We start from the raw sequence: 12,321 nt of genomic DNA, 5'->3' as shown, positions 1-12,321 counted from the left end.
AATACAGCAAATGAAAAATTCCATTTCCATATATGGAACTGTGCCATTCACTTTGAACTGGACTGTGTTTAGGCTACAGTATGAGCGGTCACTAGATGCGCTTGTTTTGAGATCAAAGTGAGAGCTGCATGTAGCCACGTGTGCATATTTCTTCATTTTCTTTGCTCGTTAGTGAGTTATTAGCCCAGTTGTAGTCAACAATGGGGGAGTGATTGCTTCCGACAAGAGAACAAAAGGTGTGCATTTCTAGCCATCTTTGAAAAGCGAGTCAGGTAAAGAGCTTTTATATCTTAAAGGAGCAGTGTTGTATTTTGTGACAGTCTTGAATAAACTTAAGTAGCCAATAGGCAGAAGGTAGCATAATTTGTCTGATTCTCTGTAATAATGAATTTTATTTTGTAAAGTGGTTTCTTACATCAAACACAACATTTTGTGTGGAGCAGCAGTCTAAGGCACTGCATCTCAGTGCTTGAGGCGGCACTGCAGACACCCTAGTTCGAATTCACAACTGGCCGTGATTGGGAGTCCCCTAGGGCGACGCACAAATGACCCAGCGTCGTCCGGGTTTGGCCTGTGTAGGCTGTCATTGTAAATAAGAATTTGTTCTTAACTGACTTGCCTAGTTAAATAAAGATTAAATATTTGTATTTTTAAATGTAAGTCACCGTGTCTGAAGGACAAGTGAATTAACAGGTTAATGCCAAGCTTAATGGAATGTAGGCATTGAACACTACACATTGGCTGCTACTGTAGGCTGAATGATAGAACAGCTATTTCCATGTTAAAATGTTATTGGATGTGTTTTTCTCCATTGTTTTTGATAGTAGGCCTACATTATGATCAAGTAGCCGCAGTAGCCTACTTGGCCACGGTTAAAACTGTAACTTAAAGCGGGTACAGCCTCAGTGTTGCATAGAATTTTCACAACTTCAAGTTTGCGCTCAGCAGACCAGAAATTTGCTCAGTGCAGAAAACAATGGAGGGAACCTTGGCTACAACCCCATTCATACTAGGGTGTGAGAGTCAGGGAACCTGCTTGCGCTCTCCCCATTTGGTTTGGATCAAAAGCAACAGCTACTCTTCCTGATGTCCACATGAAACATGACATAATACATAGTACAGCACATTATTAGTCAAGGACTAAACTACATACATTTAAAATGCCACACACAGCCTACATGCATTATATATACAAAAGTATGTGGACAGCCTTTCAAATTAGTGGCTTTGGCTATTTCAGCTACACCTGTTGCTGACAGGTGTACAACATTGAGCACACAGCCGTGCAATCTCCATAGTAAACATTGGTAGTAGAATGGCTTGTACTGAAGAGCTCATAGATTTTCAACATGGCATGTTCATAAGATGCCACCTTTCCAACAAGTCAGTTCGTCAAATTTCTGCCCAACTAGAGTTGCCCGGTCAACTGTAAGTGCTGTTATTGTGAAGTGGAAACGTCTAGGAGCAACAACGGCTCAGCCGTGAAGTGGTAGGCCACACAAGCTCACAGAACCGGACCACCGACTGCTGAAGTGTGTAGCGTGTAAAAACCGTCTGTCCTCGGTTCCAACACTCACTAACGAGTTCCAAACTGCCTCTGGAAGCAATGTCAGCTTCATGAAATGGGTTTCCATGGCCTAGCAGCCGCACACAAGCCTAAGATCACCATGTGCAATGCCATTGGATGTGTTCTACGGAGTGATGAATCACGCTTCACCATCTGGCAGTTTGACGGACAAGTCTGGGTTTGGCAGATGCCAGGAGAACAGTACCTTCAACACATCAATACCTCGCACAAAGACCAAGAGTGATGCAGTCAATCTCTCCTCAGCTTTGAGCCAGGCGAGATTGACACATGTTACTGACACTTTCTCTCCGTGTACATCTAAGTGCCACACTTGCTGCTTTGTTCTGGACCAACTGCAATTTACAGTGCCTTGCAAAAGTATTCATCCCCCTTAGCGTTTTTCCTATTTTGTTGCATTACAACCTGTAATTTAAATTGATTTTTATTTGGATTTCATGTAATGGACATAGACAAAATAGTCCAAATTGAAACAATTTTTTTTTTAAATAAAATTAAAAAATATATTTAAAAAAGTGGTGCATGCACATGTATTCAACCCCTTTGCCATGAAGCCCCAAATAAGATCTGGTGCAACCAATTACCTTCAGAAGTCACATAATTAGTTACATTGCACACAGGTGGACTTTATTTAAGTGTCACATGATCTGTCACATGCTCTCAGTGTATATACACTTGTTCTGAAAGGCCCCAGAGTCTGCAACACGACCAAGCAAGGGGCACCACCAAGCAAGTGGCACCATGAAAACCAAGAAGCTCTCCAAACAGGTCAGGGACAAAGTTGTGGAGAAGTACAGATCAGGGTTGGGTTATAAAAAAATATCAATCTTTGAACATCCCACGGAGCACCATTTTAAATCCATTATTAACAAATTTAAAGAATATGGCACCATAACAAACCTGCCAAGAGAGGGCCGCCCTCCAAAACCCACCAAAACTCAGTGATCAGGCAAGGAGGGCATTAATCAGAGAGGCAACAAAGAGACCAAAGATAACGCTGGTAGGATCTGCAAAGCACCACAGCGGAGATTGGARTATCTGTCCATAGGACCACTTTAAGCCGTACACTCCACAGAGCTGGGCTTTACSGAAGAGTGGCCATGAAGAGCCGTTACTTAAAGAAAAAAATAAGCAAACATGTTTGGTGTTCGCCAAAAAGCATGTGGGAGACTCCCCAAACATATAGAAGAAGGTACTCTGGTCAGATGAGACTAAAATAGAGCTTTTGGACATCAAGAAAAGCGCTATGTCTGACGCAAACCCAACACCTCTCATCATCCCGAGATCCACATCCCCACAGTGAAGCATGGTGGTGGCAGCATCATAATGGGGGGATGTTTTTCATCGGCAGGGACTGGGAAACTGGTCATAATTTGAAAGAATGATGGATGGTGCTCAATACAGGGAAATTCTTGAGGGAAGCCTGTTTCATCTTCCAGAGATTTGAGACTGGGACAGAGCTTCACCTTCCAGCAGGACAATGACCCTAAGCATACTGCTAAAGCAACACTTGAGTGGTTTAAGGAGAAACATTTAAATGTCTTGGAATGGCCTAGTCAAAGCCCAGACCTCAATCCAATTGAGAATCTGTGGTATAACTTAAAGATTGCTGTACACCAGCAGAACCCATCCAACTTGAAGGAGCTGGAGAAGTTTTGCCTTGAAGACTGGGCAAAAATCTCAATGGCTAGATGTGCCAAGCTCATAGAGACMTACCCCAAGAGACTTGCAGCTGTAATTGCTGAAAAGGGTGGCTCTACAAAGTATTGATTTTGGGGGGGTTAATAGTTATGCACGCTCAAGTTTTCTTTTTTTGTCTGATTTCTTGTTTGTTTCACAATAAAACATATTTTGCATCTTCAAAGTGGTAGGCATGTTGTGTAAATCAAATGATACAAACCACAAAAAAATATATTTTTATTCCAGGTTGTTAGGCAATATAATAGGAAAATTGCCGGGGGGTGAATACTTCTGCAAGCCACTGTACCTATGTCCCTCTTTGCAGTGAATGACCACACAGCTGGGCTGTAGTCCAGGTGCGACAACTAGAGCCTGTAAGACCCGTCTGGTCGACTGAGATGCCAAGAAGGCAGAGCAATGCCCTATCATAGACAGAGCTCTTCCCATTTGAATAACCATTGAGCCTATATGTTTTGACAATGACAGCTTGCTATCTAGGGTTACACCCAGCAGTTTAGTCTCCTCAATCAAGGTTTATCGTTGAGCAGATTGTTTTTAGAGATATTTTGCACTCATGGCTTTGCTAAAGTGAGCAGTGTCCACAGATTCCCATTCATGCAATATCATGTGATGTTTTCTTCGCCCTCCTCTCTACTAGGATGTACTGCTGTGTTTGACAGTCTCACACAGGGTCTCCAGCCTTCCTCCCTCCAGGACCTGAACAGTAACTTGGTTAAGGTTTCATTTAGAGTCCTCCACTTCTCCTGCTCTCCTTTTAATATCCTCTTGTGAGAAGAGGAGTGGGTTCTTGCTGTGAAAAGCTCTTGCTCTGCTTGGTTGTAGATCGGTCAGTCTCTGGACTGGTTGGACAGGCTAACATAACGACAGCACTGGGAAGTTCTCACGAGCATCGTTATCATGTACAGATAAAGCCGTGCCCCTTGGATGTCAGCCAGCAGGACCAGGTAAACAGTACAGGCCAGGAAGCGAACAGTGATTTTATTCCATGCTTCTGACATTCAATTTGATTAGTGTACCATAGTTTGTAGTATATGTGTCTGTGTGCACGGCTGTACTCAGTATTGTGCTTGTTTGTCAATGAGTCAGCTTATAATGAGTGAGTATGGCTCGTGCTCTATGGTTTTTGACCCAGTGAGTATGAATAATACCACAGCACAGCAGCCTCATAAAAGCCTCCTCCAGCTCCCCTTCTATGCTTTTAAATGCCTGTCTCAGTCGGATGGTTCCTGGAAAGCGCTGAGGGAGAGGTGTCTGGAGTCTGCAGGAAGCTGCTCTCTGCTCACTTCCTGTCATGGGGCCATGTTAAACGTGCGGGTCCAGGGTTTTTGTTTGCTGACTATAGGCCTACGTGTTTATCAGGGGCAAAACATCATGAGTCATCTGTAAACCACAGCCTTGAGAGAGAATGAAAGAGATGGAGAAATGACGGGAGATGGCTTCCTCCTTCCTAAGCGGAGCTGCAGGGGTGCACGTTGCTCTCCTCACCCTTCTGTACACAGATGCGCTTACGCACATACATTTATACACGCGCGCCCCACCCCTGCACTCTTGCATGTGCTCGTATGCGCTGGGCTCTGCGGCGACTGCAGCATCCCGAATCATAAACAGCAGCATTCCTCTGTCTCAATGTAAACAGGCATATGTGCTGCTGGTGAACCAGGGATAACTCCAAGCACATGCAGTAGAGCCTACATAGGTCAGCAGCATCAGGGTCTCCCTCACGCTTTGCCGCCTTTCAGTTATTCAGCCTCACTGTAGTTGGGCGTCTTTATACTCTCAGTATGGCTTGCTGTGACCTATTGGCCTAGGAAGTTCTGAACTACAGTAAATCATGGCGCTAACCTGGATAGCTGCTTCTAAGACCTCATGTCTTCCCTAAACTTGGCACTTGAAGAACATCACTTTCCCTCTTCTGTCAGATTACAGCGCGGCCCTGTTTGTAGATGATACTGAGGTTGCCTAAAGTAAACGGGATTGTGCCAGAATGACATATGAACATGTACACTGGGTCTGTTTTTTTACAGATAGCAGAGCACGGCTTGGTCTTATGACTCTTCTTCATGCTCTGAATCAATGCTTCTGCCTTTTGATGTTGACAAGCTCGGCTCAAGGCGTTACAGTACAGTGTTTTGGAAAGATGAATTACAACGATGCTTTATGAAATGTTAGCCCAGACTTGGCTCCTCTGACCTTGTGGTCTTTTTGTCTGAATAACGACGTCTCTGTTAAATGTTTCCATTTTTCTGCCCTTGCACTTCTGCTCCTGGAGTTATTTGGAGAGTTTTCGCTGGGTTCTTTGAACCTCTGTGACCTGCGGCATTGTCAAGGATGCCGGTAAACAAAGCTTTGGTGGCTCTCCAAACTGGAGCATTCAACCGCAACCCAAAATAACTAAAAACGAACTGCAAGGGGAAAACAAGAAAGTATATCGCTCGGTTCATGGGGGGCCAGGCTTTCATGTTTAGCTGAAGACCGTGTGTTTTGCATTTGTTCCTCTCTGTACATTCCTCAGTTTTTTGTGAGGTATGAGGGAATGGGGGATTTATCCATGAAAAAGGCCCCCTCTCCAATATTGGCAAGTCCAGCATTCCTGTCACAATCCCTTTACCCCCCCTCTCCTGCCAAAATGAGAGGCTCTGATCGTGTGGTTGAGGTGGTGTGCGTCTTTGTGAAAATGCAAAGTTTGTCGAATGCGTGCGTGGTTATGAAGTGTTYGTTCGTATGTGTATGAAAGATGGTCTGTGAATGTAGATGTGTTTAGGGTTGTGTGTGTGTGCATGTATTTGATTTACGATGTTCCCTGCCCTTGGGTTCCCTGTGAGGGTTATGAGACACAGCACCAGATCAGGATCAGCTCTGCTGTTTTGACTTGACTTAAATCACGTTTCCGGCGGCCATTCTGATTTTCCCAGTTGACCAAATAAATCCCAACAAAGCTCATGGAGATAAGTACCAATTTCCTGTGTGTGGAGCTCTTTTGGGTCCGAATTGGGTCCTTTCAGATTTTCTCCTTTTCCCATCCAGTCTCTCTGTTCTCAATATGAGCCATTTTATTTKGGCCCTTAAGTCCCCAGTTCTACTGGATGTATTGTACTATCTGCCAGAATGCCATGCTTATCTCTAATGCTCCATTGAATACAACTTATTTTATTTCAAATAGACCCCAGTACAGATGCGTTCTGTGAGTGGTGTAAAAATGGGAGAAAAAACTGTCAGCTGCGCTCTAAGCTGTTTAAAAAATGAAATGTCCGGTTTTTTTGGGACTCGTCATGGTGCTTGACTAATGGATGTTGCATTTTAAAGCCAAGACAATTTGTGATTTTATGCAACAAAATCTCATGGTTTTATTCAATACGTTTGTAGATGTTGATACCGGAAACTCTGGGATGTAATCTGGAGCAGGAATGCACAACATGAAATGACCAACAAATTAAATTACTTCAATTATTATTAGTTGTTTGCAAAAATTACATCAGGTTTTGCTCGTACGTAATGTTTTTTTGAGAGGTGCACTGCCCAGACCTTATTGACCCATAGTGATATAACAGGTGTACTTGGAGGCCTGACCTGCTTCTGTAACATTATCATGCTGTGTCCTGACCTCACCACTCCACTGTTGTGTGACCCACAGGACTGCTCCAGCTCTGAAGAGTACACCGTCGCCTCCGCCCTGCTGCCACTGACGACAGCCTTTTACCGGGTGAGTGACTGACTGGGAGATTCCATTCCACAGAGCGGATAGAGAGTCAGCCAGCAGGTCCTTTTGATTATATTGCTCAATCAAGGGCAGGACAGCCTGGCATTCACCACAAGCTGGAGGGTATTTACAACGGGGGGCAATAATAGAAAAGGGATGGGGTGTGATATCCCAGCTGTCCTGGCACTGGTCCTGTTCTGAAGGTTGCCTCTGGTGCATGCAGCATGCCCTAACCTCATGTCAGGAGCTGTGTTCCAGGCAGGACAAGAGACTTCCCAAGCCTCTGACCATGCAGCTCTGGGACAGGGGAGGGGACAGAGAAGTGTCCCGTTTGTTCTCAGACGAGCCACATTAGGATAAAGAGGGTGAGAACTGTACTTCACACCAAAGCCCAGAGGGCCGCTGTGGTTTGTGGTTTCCAACCTCCCGTGATCAAACTTGGTTGCTGCGGTGCGCACCACAAATATGTCTCCACCGCTCTGCTGTTGCCACGGCGACAGACACAACTGTGGGCTGTTGCCCTGCATTGGGTACAGACCCTAAGAGACAGAATTTGRACCTCGCCCACTCTCTGCCATTATATGACTCACCCTGTTTTTACAGGACAGGCTGATGTAACGCTCTGTGATAAGCCTGCTCTCTCTGTTTCCCAGCCAGGTTAACCATTCTATCAGACCACAGTGGCATTGGAAATGTACACACATAGTAAATTATCTAAATCAAACCAAGGGAATTGTCTCTGTTTGTTGATACAGGTGTACAGTGTTACCTGCTATGTAATGGGGGTGGGAGCAGAGTTGTCTCTGTACACAACCTGAGTCAAGTGGTCACAGACCCCACTATAGCACATTGTTCATAGTTTGGTTTGTTGCTGTAACGGAGTAACAGTGTCTCTCTGTGACCGTCAAGTTGTTAACACAACACTGTGACCCTAGGCTCCAGCTTTCTGCCTCTTCATTAAGACATCTGAAAGCCATTGCCCAAACGCATTGGATTTCCTGTCGTTTTTTTTCTTCCTGTATCCCCATTTTACGTAACCATAAAATCTGATTAAAGGATTACGTTAAAGGACCTTTATCACCAGGTTTTCAGAAAGAGACACGAATCCTGAGAGGCATCTCATTCTCAACGGAGCAGTTTCTGGCACGGGAGGAATGAGAAGGAATGATATCGTGAGCTCCAGAACGCAACAGATTTCTCCCAGATTTCCAAAGGAATGGCATTAACTGTAGAGTCCAGCATGTGGTCACGCAAATGGCGAAAAGCAAGAGCGCAGGAATCCACCACGGTCCATATTGTGTAATCTCTTGTGTGATGAAAAAACGCTATGAAAAAGCTGGAAAAACAACATATCCCCAAAAAACAGAGCACCTTGTGATGGTTCACAACGCTCCGCAAAGATTCTCGGGATAATCTCAGCATCGCACGATAGTCAATTACATCCTTTTGCAAAATGTCTGTTGGCCTGCTTTACTCTACCCCCCCATCCTGCCACATTTCCCCATAGTCTTTGACTTTACCACACTGACTGTTATGGGGCTGTTCAAAGCATGCTTGGCAGCAGATGAAGGAGCCAGTGGAGTGTTGGGTTTACGCCACGCTGTAGTATAGGACCATGACAGTCTACTGTAGGACACAGCTGAGAGAACCATTTGTAGAATCGTTGGTTGAGAGAAAGGGAACAGAAGGAGTGTCTTCTCTCTGTATCCAGGTGACAATCGTGACAAAATAGCAGATGAAATGTGCAATAATCTTTCAGCGGTACATGTGTTTTGTTACAAAGCCAAAAAGAGAGAATTTCAACCAGAACCGTTTGTTTATTTGCCATGGAGTGGTTTTGACGCGGGTCTTATGGTTAAGATTATTTGCATACCTTTTCATGGAAGATTAGCTCTGATTTCCTTCATCATGGACTTTATTACACTACCAAGGAAAACAACACGTCTCGGGTACATGTTGCACATCTGCGTCCAAGTACTCCTAACCTCCTAGCTTCAGTACTAAACTGCTAAGCCCTCCAACCTTACTACAACAGCACCCTGCCCTCAAGTTAAGACAACCTGCTTCACCTTCTAGATTTCCTAGAAGGTGAAGCTGATCTGATAGGTGTTTACCTGTGGGTCATGCCAGGGTAGGGAGAACCTGTAATACAATGGTAGTTCAAACTGGGCCAGAGGTATCCCCGGAAAGGCATTTGGACAGCGGAATTCACACACACACACACACACACACAACACACACACACACACACACACACACACACACACACACACACACACACACACACACACACACACACACCACACACACCACACACACCTGTCTGTAATCTCCATAGAAAGACTTAGTTAATCAGTGCTCAAGTGGCTTTGAGTGATTAGGCTACTTTTTACACCTTTTACGTAACCACAGTAGCCCAGGCTTGCCTCGTGAATTTGCTGCATAGTTTCATTATAAACATGTTCTTATTTTGAGTTTCTCATGTAGATGACTTTATAAGAGCAGGCCTATTGCTTTCCTGAAGTGTAATTCCATCCGTGTAAATAGTGAATTGTACATAATATACCGTCTTGCAGTGGCAAGGCGGAATCATCACAATACGTGCCCTACGGTAGCACGTGCCATTGACGACATCCGCCTTGCTTGTTACTGTATCGTTATTTTTACTCCAGCCAGTCCTCATGCTCAGCCCCCAGGAGTATTTATCACCTTATCAGGAAGTTCTACATCCCTCAACCCCTCCCAACGAGGTCAGTTGGCTTAAGGCCCTTTCCTATTAAAACCGCTGCTTCACCTGTACTGTCATCCATCACTCCTCATTGACATCTTCACAGAGCCTCTCAATCCGTCAACCTCTGCTGCCCGCAGTAACTACAATGAGAATTGGGGATCGGGTCTGGAAGAAATTTGGTCAGGGCTTCACATCCCGGGGTTTTATCACCACAGTATGTAATGTGTTCAATCACTACAATGCCCCCATCGGAAGGCTGCCCCCAGAAACGCATCTAAATTCAACTTACCCTTTTACAGTATAATATTTATAGTAAATCCCATAAGTCTTAAGGTAGAGTGACAGTTCATGAAAGCCTTAGGAGGTTTTTCAACTTAATCTAATGAAATAGACTGTCCTGTCACGGTGGTCTTCTTTCTCTTAGCTTTAGCCTGGCTAGTCTGGACCTCCCCAGTGGACTGTCTTCAGGCACAGTGCTACTGCCCAACCTCTCCTCACAACAGAAGTGTGGACGCTTCCCAGCAATGTGCCCGCTCCACAGTGTTTGTGCGAGAGACATTGGTGTGTTTTGGTTTGTGTTTTGGGCAAATGTTCAAACTGAAAGCCGCCTTTCATTGACCTATATTCTGCCCCTTATTTCCTCGGTCTGTCTGGCAGGCTGCACAGTGAGGTCTGTCTGGCAGGCTGCACAGTGAGGTCTGTCTGGAGGCTGCACATGAGTCTGTCGGCAGGCTGCACAGTGAGGTCTGTCTGGCAGGCTGCACAGTGAGGTCGTCTGGCAGGGCACAGTGAGGTCTGTCTGGCAGGCTGCACAGTGAGGTCTGTCTGGCAGGCTGCACAGTGAGGTCTGTCTGGCAGGCTGCACAGTGAGGTCTGTCTGGCAGGCTGCACAGTGAGGTCTGTCTGGCAGGCTGCACAGTGAGGTCTGTCTGGCAGGCTGCACAGTGAGGTCTGTCTGGCAGGCTGCACAGTGAGGTCTGTCTGGCAGGCTGACAGTGAGGTCTGCGAAACTAACAATCTTGGAACAACATATGTTATTACTTTCGAGGGCTATATGTCTGGTGATGTCATCATAATGCAGCAACAGGTTGAACTGTGTTTGACATGAGCTTTTGGGTTAAACTGGGTTGGCGTGCTCTCTTGGGCTCAGTAATTAGTTTACCTAAACTGCATGCAACCTTTGTACAGGCCATATCTCAGTTAGCAGTGACGGGTTGTTGTATTGTTCTGTATAAATGTTTCTGAATTCCTCTGAAATATACTACTTCTGATAAACCCATCTTACTACAAGCGTCAGCACTGTTTGATTCGGTGTTATGGTGCCCTTTTATTAAACTCACATATTTATCAGGCTTTTATTGTTGCAATTGAATGTAGACCAAGAGTAGAGATCTGCCTACCTCTTGGTTCTGAGGTTTAATTTCAATTGGATGCACCGCGGCAGCAGTCAAAGCCCAAACATGATTCTAGACTCAGAAAACCAATGGACTGTTTAAATATTTTCTGCCCAAGTTTTGCGTGGAGAGATTGGAGGTTTTTGCTGTCAAGCTGTTTTACTTTTGGTCTTGGGGAGAACGGATGATTTACGTCGTGACCTTTGTGTCCCTGTGAGACGTCTAGAGCTGGACTCGTCTCTGTTTACTCTGCATGGTAGAACATTTATGTTAACAGTACATCCCGCATGTATACTTATGGCATAATGGACTTGTTTGTTCCACGCTTTTCAACATGTCCCACTGTTTGTTTGACTCGGTCATCTGTGTAAATACATTGTTTGGATGGCGACGTCTTCAGTGCTACAGAATGCAAATAACTCCAATGACACAATAGGGATTAATGGGGAATAAATCTATAATGCTTGATTGGTCCAAGTCGGGTTATTTTCTTCCCCCAGTGTCCTGTCACAAAGGATTTCTAACGGAATGTCTATTTTTATACCCATGGACGCCCAGTGATTTGCTCCAAAACAGCCAGAAACGATTTTGTTGCCCAAGGCTGGTCACGGATCAAATACGGCACTTTTCCTCCAGTGTCCAGATAAGTACAGGTCAACCATCAGAGCTATGAGACATCGTAGCTCCCTTTTTAGAGCTGATGAACACACCCTGAGCTCTCTGTATATGTCTCTCTCTCTCACTGTCTATCTAGCTATATGGGCAATACTGTATTATTGAAGAGTTACCCTTTTCCTTCAAGTCGTGTCATGAACCGACATCATCATCCTGGATCCCTAGCCAGACCTTATGCTCTTTTTCGTCTCTGTGCTCTCTCGGTCTCTGTGCTCTCTCGGTCTCTGTGCTCTCTCGGTCTCTGTGCTCTCTCGGTCTCTGTGCTCTCTCTCTCTGCTCTCTCTCTGCTTGTTTTCCTGCATTCCTCTTCTGCATTTGGCAAGTGGAGCGTTCATATGGGTCTCTTTTGAGGGTTGTCTACCTCATCCTCCATCTGTCTTCTCTTGTCCCTCTGCTCTGTGTAGTAGGTTCTGACTTCAGCCTAGACCCTGGTTCCCTCTGCTATCAGAGCAAGGAGAGCCAACCGGCCGTGGTCAACCTGACCTCCAGACAACTGAGCAGGCTGTGTGTTTAACAGGAGAAGACACACACACACACA

General features: G+C 45.2%; 1 protein-coding gene across 1 annotated transcript in view; it reads left to right on the top strand.

Annotated features, from left to right (window-relative positions):
- LOC111974426 (myotubularin-related protein 13) overlaps positions 1–12,321 on the top strand; it is a 166,033-nt gene that overhangs the window by 107,903 nt on the left and 45,809 nt on the right. Inside the window, 1 exon segment of the mRNA XM_070447304.1 lies at positions 6,918–6,986. Coding sequence (XP_070303405.1) covers positions 6,918–6,986 — 69 coding nt within the window.

Source organism: Salvelinus sp. IW2-2015, linkage group LG15, assembly GCF_002910315.2.
Source record: "Salvelinus sp. IW2-2015 linkage group LG15, ASM291031v2, whole genome shotgun sequence".
NCBI lineage: Eukaryota > Metazoa > Chordata > Actinopteri > Salmoniformes > Salmonidae > Salvelinus > Salvelinus sp. IW2-2015.
The sequence above is the reverse complement of the archived record's forward strand: the minus strand, read 5'-3'. Positions and strand labels throughout refer to the sequence as shown.